This window comes from Leucoraja erinacea, chromosome 36 (genome assembly GCF_028641065.1).
Source record: "Leucoraja erinacea ecotype New England chromosome 36, Leri_hhj_1, whole genome shotgun sequence".
Classification (NCBI taxonomy): Eukaryota; Metazoa; Chordata; class Chondrichthyes; order Rajiformes; family Rajidae; genus Leucoraja; species Leucoraja erinaceus.
The window spans coordinates 9,307,757-9,320,477 of NC_073412.1; the positions used below are offsets into that span (position 1 = coordinate 9,307,757).

The 12,721-nt window shown below is 45.5% G+C and overlaps 1 protein-coding gene across 5 annotated transcripts in view; it reads right to left on the reverse strand.

Moving 5' to 3' along the window:
* The window catches only part of LOC129713532 (casein kinase I-like), a 198,276-nt gene that overhangs the window by 155,682 nt on the left and 29,873 nt on the right, over positions 1 to 12,721 (reverse strand). For 4 of the 5 annotated variants that reach the window (XM_055662621.1, XM_055662624.1, XM_055662623.1 and 1 more), the window contains exons 2-3: positions 10,317 to 10,382; positions 7,476 to 7,894 (exon numbers count right to left, since the gene is read on the reverse strand). In XM_055662621.1, coding sequence (XP_055518596.1) covers positions 7,476 to 7,668 — 193 coding nt within the window. In that variant the 5' untranslated portion in view covers positions 7,669 to 7,894; positions 10,317 to 10,382. The remainder of the gene's footprint in view (positions 1 to 7,475; positions 7,895 to 10,316; positions 10,383 to 12,721) is intronic. The other variant, XM_055662622.1, reaches the window with a different exon arrangement.

A 12,721-nucleotide genomic window follows, 5' to 3' on the forward strand; every position in this document is an offset into this window, starting at 1 on the left:
TACAGTTTATTTGTCATTTGAACCCCTTGAGGTTCAAACGAAATGTTGTTTCTACAGTCATACACGCAAAAAAGAACCAAGACACAACACAATTTACACAAACATCCATCACAGCGCCTCCTCCTCGCTGTGATGGAAGGCAAAGACTGATCTCTCCCCTGCACTTCCCATTCCCCTCCCGATGTCAGAGTCAAAGCCCCTGGCGGGCGATGGTAATTGTCCCGCGGCCATTTACGCCGCGCCGGGTGATGCAAGGCCACGCTCCGGGTCTTGGTGTTGTTGTTGTCAGTTATACCATCACCCTCTCAAGTCAAGTCAAGAGAGTTTATTGTCATGTGTCCCAGATAGGACAATGACATTCTTGCTTGCTGCAGCAAAACAGAGTATTGTAGGCATCCACTCCAGCCATCAAACTAAATATGTATTCAATTAATTAACTCTCCCTGGATCTATCTTTAGAATACCCTCCAGTAAATTACGCACCACAAACAGGCTTACTGGTCTGTGGTTCCAGAGTTCTTTGCAGCCATCTATCTATATAACTAAAAGTCTCATCTTGACCACTTCCCGTCTGCGCTGTATATTGAATTTAGAAAAAACGCTACCATATATCGCTATGATTTCTGGCCATCTTACTCGGTCCCCTTCCGCTGAGACACCCCCCGAGGATTTTTCTGATCGATGAAAAATAAAAAAGTTATGAATGTTTAGAAATCTTGAGATCAGCTGATTAGTCCTCTCGCCTATCAATCGCCATGATGAAGGAAATGCCCCTTCCGGTGGCAAGGAGTATAAAGCCCAAATGGTATGAAATTGCATTTGAATTTGGTGGCCTGCACTCTGCTTAAAATGGTATGAAATTGCATTTGAATTTAGTGGCCTGCACTCTGCTTGAAATGGTATGAAATTGCATTTGAATTTAGTGGCCTGCACTCTGCTTGAAATGGTATGAAATTGCATTTGAATTTGGTGGCCTGCACGCTACTTGAAATGGAATTTCAAGGAATAGCCGTGAGTGAATTGCCAGCCCACCAGCCGTGAGTCAATCAACTGCCAGCCCACCAGCCGTGAGTGACTGAACTGCTAGCCCACCAGCCTGAGTGACTGAGCTGCCAGCCCACCAAGCCTGAGTGACTGAGCTGCCAGCCCAAGAATCCATGTGGCCCACAATGTCCATACTAGCCCTCTGGAAAGCAGTCCTTTCGACCCATACTAGCGCTCTAAAAAGCCCCCCCCCCCACTGGCCACCAATATTGGAATCGGTGGAGAGGTGGAATATTACGTTGGGGGACCAGCCCTCCCATGTGAACATGGGACCGAACGGGTCCCACTTAGTCTAGTTCTTAAATAAAGGGTCAACATTAACCACCCACCAGCCCTCTGGTACACGACCCTGGGCTAACAATGATGCAAATGTCTCAGGCAGGATTTCCAATTTCTTTATCTTCCCATGATGTTCTTTAATACATCTGGTGAGGTCCCATGGATTTATCTACTTTCATACGTTCTAAGATGCCCAAAGCCTCCTCGCTTGTAATGCACACTATCCCCAAGACATCCCCTTCAATTTCCCCCTAGTTCCCTGGCCTATATATCTTGTTCCATGGGAAAAATACAGCAGAATGATTCATTGAGGTCTTCACCTGCAGCTTCACATATAGATGTCTACTTTGGTCTCTGAGAGCCCCAATCTTTCCCTGGTCACTCTTTTTCCCTTAATATATTTATAAAATCTGTTTGGATACTCCTTTATTATCTCCTTGATATCTCAAGCCCCATTTTGTCCCCCCTCTCTGTTTCCTTCTGTTCCTCAATCCCTGTACTGCTCCAGGGATTTTGCTTGATCCCAGCCACCTGTGCCTAACCCACGCTCCCTCCTTTATTCTGACTGGAGCCTCAATATCTCTCATCCTCCAGAGTTCTCCAATCCTGCCAGCCTGGCCCTTCATGCTAACAGGAACAGGCAGACCTTGAACTCTTGCTAAACTGCAGGGTCTCGAACCGAAACGTCGCCTATTCCTTCGCTCCAAAGATGCTGCTTCACCTGCTGAGTTTCTCCAGCATTTTTGTCCACCGTTGAAAAAAGTCAAAGTCAAAGTATCCTTTATTGTCATTCAGACCTTTCAGTCTGAACAAAATGTCGTGCCTTGCAGTCATAACATAGAATAAAATAACAAAACACACAATGAACACAGATTTAACATCTTGCTATCTTGCTAAATGAGAGAACTCTTGCTATCTCAAGTTCAAGTGAGTTTATTGTCATGTGTCCCCGATAGGACAATGCAATTCTTGCTTTGCTTCAGCACAACAGAACACAGCAGGCATTGACTACTAAACAGATCAGTGTGTCCATTTACCATTATATAAATATATACACACACATGAATAAATAAACTAATAAAGTGCAAATAACAGATAATGGGCTATTAATGCTCAGAGTTTTGTCCGAGCGAAGTTTAATAGCCTGATGGCTGTGGGGAAGTAGCTATTCCTGAACCTGGACGTTGCAGTCTTCAGGCTCCTGTACCTTCTACCTGAATGTGTGGCCAGGATGGTGTGGGTCTTTGATGATACTGCCAGCCACTCACTTTTAAATGCCTCCCTTTGCCCACAAACAACCTATTCCAATCAAGTGATATAAAGGCCACAAAAAAATGGTAAATATTTATTGATTTTTAATGTTCGGTTCTATCCAGCCATTCCCATAGACCTCTGTAAACCGCCAATCGAACTGGTTCTTACTATGGAATTAGAACATAGCATAGCTTGTAAGCACTCTTAAAATTAGCAGCTACAATAACATAACAAAGGTGCCCTGCTGTTCATATCTGCTTTGCCTTTTGAAATGCAGGCTGCATCAATCTTGGAGCACTTCAAAGATTTCAAATGCGTTCAAGCAGAAGAAGGATTCTGCAGCAGCGGTAAAATGCTGGTGGAACTCCGAGGATCTGCGGAGGGAGGAACTGCAGATGCTGGTTTAAACCGAAGATAGACACTTTAAGCTGGAGTAACTCAGTGGGTCAGACAGCATCCCTGTAGAAAAGGGATAGGTGACGGGACCTGAAACATCACCTATTATTCCCTTTTCTCCAGCGATGCTGTCTGACCCGCTGAGTTACTCCAGCTTTTTTTTTTGTCTATCTTTGGATCTGTGGAGGGAATGGACAGGCGACGTTTCATGCTGAGGCCCTTCTGCAGACCGACCCAGCATTGGGGTTTATTGGACAAGGCACCAACACGCATCCTCACCGCTCGCATTTGCTGATGGCCACAGTCATTGGCGGCAGCATTTGATTCATCACTTGTGTCAATGAATAAAAAATGAGAGGGCGAATAGAATAAAATTCAAGATATAAATAGACACAACACATTATATGCCAGTCCCGTCATATCAGCAAACATCCCATATAATGAATGACATGCCATTTTAACTGCAATGTAACCACGTATGTGTGATTAACATTTACAGCTCAACACACCCCCACAGCCCACACAACATTGCATCCGCTACTTCATGACAATCAGCAGGACACAACAGGGCCTCCTACACATTCGGACACCACAGGGAGTTGATCAATGAGGAAGATGATTTTGTTTTCCTGGATCTGGGAGTCACCAACTTGGTTCGCATTTATTGCAAATCCCACGGCCCTTGAGCTTGCCAGGGCATTTTTGAGGGTATTTATATCAACCTCAGAGGTGGGTCTGAATGCAGAAGGAACTGCAGATGCCGGTTAACAAAAATGAAGACACAAAATGCTGGAGTAACTCAGCAGGTCAGACAGCAACTCTGGAGAACATGGATGGGTGACGTTTCAGGTTGGGACCCTTCTGGGTGGGGGAACATCGAGGATGATGGCACCTGTGATAGTGCTGCACCTGCTCTGAGCTAGACCGACAGTCAAGAGACACTGAAGAAAGATTTAAAGGCCAGCTTTCCCACGCAGAAGTGCCCCCACAGAGTCACATCATGTTAATGGCCAGCGTTTGGTCGCACACCACACATTTTCATTTGATACTCATTGTTTCCTACTGTCAAATAACCTCTTCAAATTATACCTTGCATAGCTAAATGTAAAAACTGCACAAAAACCTTCAGACAAGATGCACACGAAGCACTTGGAAAGCACAAGGCTTCGGCTCCAAAACATGTTTGTCCTCACGACAGGAGCAAAGCCAAAGGGTAGAACATATTCTAAAAGGGAGCTGGCATTTAACAGCAAGATAACACACGACAGCTGGTTTGAATCTTGATCCAAGCATTCAATTATTTATGGCTTTTAAAAACTAGGTGTGTCACTTAATTACTAGTCAGGGCCCAAATCGTCTTCTTCCTTCAGCAACCGAGTATACAGTAGCTATTAGAAACGGGAGTCAATAAAACTCCACCTGTTCACGAAGCATTATTACGGATCTAAGTGAGGTCATAATGTTTGCTTAGAGTTACACAGAATGCACAGCATAGAAACAGGCCAATCAGTCGCGTGACCACAGCTAGTGTTTGTGTTTCACCAAGGAACACACCAACCCTCCTGCATCTAAACCATTCATCAACCTCCTTCGCTCATTTGTCAAGCTTCCCTTTAATAACAGATCCAGGGTTCGATCCTGACCTTGGGAGCTGCCAGCTTTAATAGGAATCAGAGGGGTACCATTTTCACACAGAGGGTGGAGGGGGGGTAGGGAACAAGCTGCCAGAGGAGGTAGTTGAGGCAGGGACTAACTATCCCAATGTTTCAGAAACAGACAGGTACGTGGATAGGACATATTTGGAGGGAAATGGGCCAAATGCAGGCAGGCAAGACCAGTGTAGCTGGGACATGTTGGCCGTTGTGGGCAAGTTGGGCTGAAGGACCCGTTTCCATTGTGTATCGCTCTGACTCTGTGAGTGGCGTTTGTATGTTCTCTCTGTGACCGCGTGGATTTCCTCCAAGTGCTCCAGTTTCCTCCCATATCCCAAAGACGTGCGGGTTTGTAGGTTAATTGGCTTCTGTAAACTTCTCCCTAGTGTGTGTGTGTGGTGAGTGAATGTGGAAGTGGAAATAACATAGAACTCGTGTGAACGGGTGTTCGATGGTTTACGTGGTCTCAGTAAGCCGAAGGACACGTTTCCATGCCATCTCTCATAATTAAACCAAAATGCATCTGCTTTTTCCATTCATAAGATACGAGTTATGAGCAGGGTCAGAATTTATTGCCCAATAACTTCAATTTGTAAAGTGGCTTTTACAGCAAAACATCACAATTCTTCATGAGTAAGTTATTCACAGTCAGCGGCAAAAGCCTTCAACTCCATTTGACTACATTTATACCTCAGGCAGCCTCGGCAAGGCCAGCAGCATAATCAAGGACGAGTCGCACTTTGGTCACTCTTCTCCTCCCCTCTCGCACCAGGCAAAAGGTATAGAAGTGTGATAACGCACACCATAAAAGCCCTGTCCCACGGTGCGAGTTCATTCCAAGAGCTCTCCCGAGTTTAAAAAAAATCAAACTCTGGGTAAGCACAGAGAATGAACGTAGCGGGTACGTCGGAGCTCGGGGACGTCTCTTAGCGCTAACGGCAGGTACTCGGGAAGACTCGTTAACGGCAGGTACTCGGAAAGACTCGTGAAGATTTTTCAACACGATGAAAAATGTCCACCAGAGCCCCGAGTACCGACGAGCGGCCATTACCGTAAATCTCAGAGTTCGAATCAGGGCAAACTCGGGAGAGCTCTTGGAATGAACTCGTACCGTGGGACAGGGCTATTAGATTCAGGGACAGTTTCTTCCCAGCTGTTATCAGGCAACTGAATCATCCTACCACAACCAGAGAGCAGAACTGAACTACTATCTACCTCTTTGGTGACCCTCGGACTATCCTTGATCGGACTTTGCTGGTTGTACCTTGCACTAAACGTTATTCCCTTATCATGTATCGACACACGGTAAATGGCTCGATTGTAATCATGTGTTGTCTTTCTGCCGACAGGTTAGCAAGCAACAAAAGCTTTTCACTGTACCTCAGTACACGTGACAAACTAAACTGAGCATTACAACGGACACGATATGGAACTGCTTTAACACTGAAGCAGCTTCACAGAGGCTGCACGGTCACAAGTGGAAATAGCCAGCTTTTGCTTTGTTAATGGGGAAGTCTGGGATGGGAGACAAGTGTACGGAGGAGGGGAAATGACTGGGGGAGATGGTGGGAGAAATGAGTGTGCACCAGGGTGGGTTTGGAGCATGACTAAAAGGATCATTCAATGGTACGTTCTAGTATTTGCAGTCAGTTGTGGGCGACTGCTGTACTTCCTCCTCTGAATCAAAAAGTTATGGGCTCAATCCACTGCTTAGATTATTCTTTCTTTCTCGGGTAGGGTAGCACAAGAACGGAACTCACTATCAAAACATGGAGGGGACGGGGGACATAATTTTTTGGCGGCCGCGCGCGCATGCACACACTCACACACGCGCGTGAGGCTTGGGAGGCTCAATCCAGCGCTAAATGCAGCTCAACTGCCTGTCTCACCGGGTTAACTACAGCCCTGTCTGGACTGACGGGATACCAGCGCTGATTCTCCGCACTGGCCATATTTCCCGCAAGCCCAGGCAGGTTAACCTGGCGGAGATGTCGCCCACCTCTCAAAACATGGGGGGGGACGTGTCCCCTCTGGCCTCCCCGGGTTTTCCGCCCTTAGGGTAGCATAATTTAACGGGCCATTAATGCGGAAACGCACAAGTACAAATCCCACCGCAAGAGCTTGGAATGCAAATTCAAGTAATTAAAACAAACCGAGAATTTAAAGCTACCAGCTTGTTGTAAAATCCATCAGGTTTACTAACGTCCATCCGACCACATGACTTGGTCTCGATCTTGTGCAACTCCAGATCTATTAGTGGGCGGCACAGTGGCACAGCGGTAGTGTTGTTGCCTTGCAGCGCCAGAGACCCAGGATCGATGCTGACTACGGGTGCAGTCCGTGTGGAGTTTGTACGTTCGCCCTGTGGCATGTGTGGGATTTCTCCGGTTTCCTCCCACCCTCCAAAGACATACAGGTTTGTAGGTTAATTGGCTAGGCATATCTTGTAAACTGTCCCTAGTGTGTGTAGGATAGTGTTAAGTGTACAGGGATCGCTGGTCAGTGTGAACCGGGTGGGCCGAATGGCCTGTTTCCTCGCTGTATCTGTAACATAAACTAAAGAAAATATGAGGGCCACAATTAAATCCATGGGAAATATTCCCTTTCAACAAGTGCTTGAAAGAGGCTGGCCAAACGGGTTGTATTAAACAGTTAATACTGTTAAGTTAACATGCAATCACAAATGGCAACAAAACTGTCCAGTATACTGTTCATGTAAATACTATCTTTTATAGGAGCAAAATGAGGCCATTCAGCAAATCGGGACTGATCCCCCATTTGTACATGAAACACTCGATTCATTTGAAACGAAGCAACTGAAAATACGTAGATATTCAGTATGGTTCTTACCTAATCGAAGTTCTCCAAAATTGCCACATCCAATCTTCTTACCGACCCTAAAATTCGGTCCAACCATAAGAACCCCCGACTGGTTGGAGCCGGGGCGGGTGCCATATGGACTGCGTCCAGACTGCTTGCTCGGTCGCCGACTTTCATCAACTTTCTCCTTCTCTCGCTCTCTACTTGTCCGACCAGATTCCATGGCAGCAGCTTGGTGACGGCTGAACGATGGAAGTCCAGAGCAGTTGTGTTAAAGCTGCCAATGTGGTGGGCAATGCTGAGTCCTTTAGTGCGGGTAAAAGCAGTCATTGAACAGCATGGCTGTCTTCAGATCCCATAGCCGTCCATCCCCTTATTGCCAGAAAACAAATTAAGTCCTTCCGTCTTCATGGATGCTTCTCATTCACATTGGCGATGTGGAAACAAACCTGAAAATCAAAAGCAAATTTATTCAATTCAATATACTTTATTCAACTGCACTTATAGAAACATAGAAAATCGGTGCAGGAGGAGGCCATTCGGCCCTTCGACCCAGCACCGCCATTCATTGTGATCATGGCTGATCGTCCCCTATCAATAACCCATGCCTGCCTTCTCCCCATATCCCTTGACTCCACTAGCCTCTAGAGCTCTATCTAACTCCCTCTTAAATCCATCCAGTGACTTTGCCTCCACTGCCCTCTGTGGCAGGGAATTCCACAAATTCACAACTGACAAAGTTATTTCTCACCTCAGTCTTAAATAACCTCCCCTTTGTTCTGACTGTGGCCCCTGGTTCTGGACACGCCCAACATTGGGAACATTTTTCCTGCATCTAGCTTGTCCAGTCCTTTTATAATTGTATATAGAAACATAGAAATTAGGTGCAGGAGTAGGCCATTCCGTACCTGCCTTCTCTCCATATCCTCTGATCCCCTTGGCCACAAGGGCCACATCTAACTCCCTCTTAAATATAGCCAATGAACTGGCCTCAACTACCCTCTGTGGCAGAGAGTTCCAGAGATTCACCACTCTCTGTGTGAAAAAAGTTCTCCTCATCTCGGTTTGAAAGGATTTCCCCCTTATCCTTAAGGATTTCCCCCTTATCCTACTATCCTATATGTTTCTATAAGATCCCCCCTCATCTAAACTTCAGAGAATACAAGCCTAGTTTTTTCAATCTTTCCTCATGTGACAGTCCCGCCATCCCAAGGATCAATCTCGTGAACCTACGCTGCACTGCCACAATCACAAGGATGTCCTTCCTCAAATTAGGAGACCAAAACTGTACACAATACTCCAGATGTGGTCTCACCAGAGCCCTATACAACTGCAGAAGAACCTCTTTACTCCTATACTGAAATCTTATTGAATGGCGGTGCTGGCTCAAAGGGCCAAATATCCTACTCCTGCACCTATTGTTTATGTTTCTACTCAATCTCCTGATTGGCACACATATTAACTAACCACAGTTAGTTAAATCAAAACATTTATAGCATTTTATTGGACAATTCACCTTGATAGAACAATATTTGCAGATTTCTTGTCCATCCAGACCTATTATCATTATTATTTAGTCAAGTATCAATGTTCAGTGAACAAGTAACCAAAAGCATCATGGCGGGCCAAGCCAATCCGACATTGTCAATATTCCCGCATGCACCCAAAGCCTCCATGACACCAGGCCTTAAAGTTATAAAAGAGAGGAAGTAAGAAAGTCAGATGTCTTTAGGCCAAGCACAGACTTTGTATCTGCAGACAAATTGTTCAGGAAAAAACTGCAGATGCTGGAGTAACTCAGAGGGTCAGGCAGCTTCTCTGGAGGAAAGGAATAGGTAAAGGAATAGGTAACATTTCGGGTCAAGACCCTTCTTCGGACTGACAGTCGGGGTAGAGGGAAACTAGAGGTACAAAGAACAAATGAAAGGTATGAAAAGAACATATCAAAGCCAGCAACAATGATCCAGAAGAAGGAGCCCACAATGGTCCATTGTTGACCGTGGAAAAGGTGATACAAATGAGTAGATACAAACAGTGAAACTAAGCAGGACGACAGTGAAACTGGTGTGATGGCATATTCATACCTCTGGGTTGTAAGCTGTCCAAGCCAAACATGAGGCGTTGTTCCTCCAATTTGCGTTTGGCCTCACTCTCACAGCGGAGGTTGCCCAGGACAGAAAGGTCAATATGGGGCTGGGAAAGGGAAGGGTTCATATTTGCGGAGACTTGAGAGATGCAAGATGGCGCCCGAGTGTGGCGATTCTTTGCATGTTGACCCTGAAAACAATCTGCTTAGATCCTCAACAATATTTCCACTCCATCACTTGTGTATGATGGTACTCATGGTATGATTTTTTTTTTTTTAATTTTTAAAATCTTGTTTCTCTGGGTGTCAAAATTTTTAGCTAAATAAGTTATTACATTGGATGGAAGCTGCATACCAAATCTCATTGTATCTCTGTGCAATGACAATAAAATATATTATTATTAGCACTCCAAGCAAAGTTTTCAGTGTGGAGGGCTCGACTGTAATCAGGTATAGTCTTTTCGCTGAGTGGCTAGCACTCAACAATAGCTTTTCACTGTACCTCGGCCAACGTGACAATAAACTAGATTAAACTTGGTACATGTGACAAGAACAATAGACTAACCTAAGCCTTAAAGCTTCAATAGGAGCACTGCTCAGAGCTGAAGATTTAGCATCTACATTGCACCAGGAAGTATTTAGTGGGTTCAATGAAAGTAAATCAATAAGGAAGAACACAAACATCTTGGCCTCTCTTTGCACGAAAGAAAAAGATTAGGAATGACATGATAACACCTTTAAAAACGACTCTTGAAAAGCCTAATGGAAATCTGAAAAAAACTTACATCAGAGTATTTAAAAGATGATTTGTTTTGCCACGGTATGATCAACATGAATTGATCTCAGGGACCCTGGAAAATACACAAAGGAGAAAGGATTATGGTTAGATGAGGAAGGATAAAATACCATAGAATCAATGCAGGGGTTCTGCAAGGTGTAGATTACACTTCGTGAGTTGGAGATTAGAACATTCTGCATTAGTTCAGAGAGGATCAGTAGAAATCAAGCATAGTTCATCGGATGCTGCTAAAATAAAATGGAGAGGCAAGGAACTGCAGATGTTGTTGTATGAAAAGACACAAAGTGCTGGAGTAACTCAGCGGATCAAGCAGCATCTCTGGAGAACATGGATGGGTGATGTTGTGGGTCAGGATTGTTCTTTGAACTAATTGGGGGGAGGGGGGGTTGTAAGAAAAAACTGGAAGAGAGGGGAAGAGGATAGAGCCTGGCAGGTTGATACAGGTGAGGAGGGTTTCTTTGATAGGCATATAGTTGGACAAAGGCCAGCGACAAACAAAAACAGAAGGAGCGAGTTAAGCCCCTTGTCCCACTTTCCCGAGTTACTCACGAATTCTCCCGAGTTTCCCCCTTGATTCAAACTCGGGGAAAGTCCGTAGCGAGCCCGTAGCAGCTCGTAATGCCAGCCGTAGGTACTCGTGGCATCAGTTAAGTCGCGACGTTTTTTCAGCATGTTGAAAAATGTCCACGAGTAAAAAAAAATAGCCCCGGCTGGCTATTACCGTAATTCTCCGAGTTTGAATCAAGCTGAAAACTCGGGAGAATTCGTGAGTAACTCGGGAAAATGGGACAGGGGCTTCAAAAGGAATGAACAAATGTGAATTGTGAAGCCTGAGGAAGGAATGTAGGCGGTGGGGAAGGAGAGCATGGGGAGAGAGAACAACCCATCTTTCACTTGGGTATCTTAAAATGCAATGGGATGAACATTTTAAGGTGACTACCCTCCACCTCCTTCCCCCATATACCACCCCCTTGTCCCCGAGATCCCGCCTGGACTTGCACCCATTTCTCCCCTCCCCATCCGCCTACATTCTTTCCGCTAGCTTCACAATTCGCAACGCGGTCATTTTATTTCACATCTTCTGTCTTTTCATCGCTGGTCTTTGTCCCACCATCCGCTATTCAAAAAAATGTTCCTCAACTGTATCAACCGATTACCTGCCAGGCTTAATCCTGTCCCTCCTCTCATCCAGCTTCCCCAATCTACATTTTGTGTCAGGAACCTTCATTACCTATCCACATTCTCCAGAAATCCTGCCTGACCCACTGAGTTACTCCAGCATTTTTTTTTTGACAAAAAATGGAATGAGTTCAGGTTCCTCATACTGTAGTCCTAGCTACTGGTCTGTACGTAGCCTTGCAAGTTACAGCTCTTTAAGCATTTGCCCAGGTAAGCATTAGCAAAAGCCCATTAGGCTGCATTACCTGTTTGAGTAGGAACTGTAGATGTTGGTTTACACCGAAGATAGACACAAAATGCTGGAGTAACTCAGAGGGACAGGCAGCATCTCCAGAGAGAAGGAATAGGAAAAAGAAGGGTCTCGACCCAAAACGTCACCTATTCCTTCTCTGCAGAGATGCTGCCTGTCCCACTGAGTTACTACAGCATTTAGTGTCTATCTTGCCTGTTCTGTGTTGAGCTTCACCCTCACAGAAACTGGACAACGTGAGCGAGACTAAACATTTGTCGGGCATCTCATAGTCGCCACTCCCTGTTAATGTCATCGGGTGACAGGCTTCGAGTCAGTTGAGCAACAATTCAGGGATTCCAAAAGATGCTTTTATTTTTAATGATAAATATCTCGTGCTAGCTTGGGGCCAAGGATCTGACTCTCAAGACAGGTTTCTACCGCCTCGTTTCCCCTTAAATGGAGAACAAAACGTCACCTCTGAATTCCACGTAGGCAAGTGTTTAGTGGGCAACAGTACCTTTGCACTCAATTTCCCCCCAAACCTCATGGGGAAAATATACAAGAAATGATTAAAGTCCCACTTACGCGACTTTTTCGGCGACTGGCCGGCACCGGTCATATGTCGTTACAGGTCGCCGAAAATGTTCAACATGTTGAAAATCCAGCGTCAACCAGAACAAGGTACGGTTTGGGCGAGTCCGCACAGCCATACAGGCTCCACCCCATGACATGTCGCCTGTACGGTCGTGAGTCGTCTCCTCAGTCGCCCAAAGAGTCGTAGCGTCTTTCTGGTCGCCACTGAATTTTCAACAATTTTGGCGACCTGCAACGACCTATGGCGGGTGCCGGCAATCGACGAAAAAGTCGCGTTAAGTGAGGCAGGCCCATAAATCTCTTCAGGCTCCATCGGACCAGTCACCTTAGATACTGGAGATGGTATAAAAACCACAACACAAGGAGAACTCACGTTGCGACCTAAT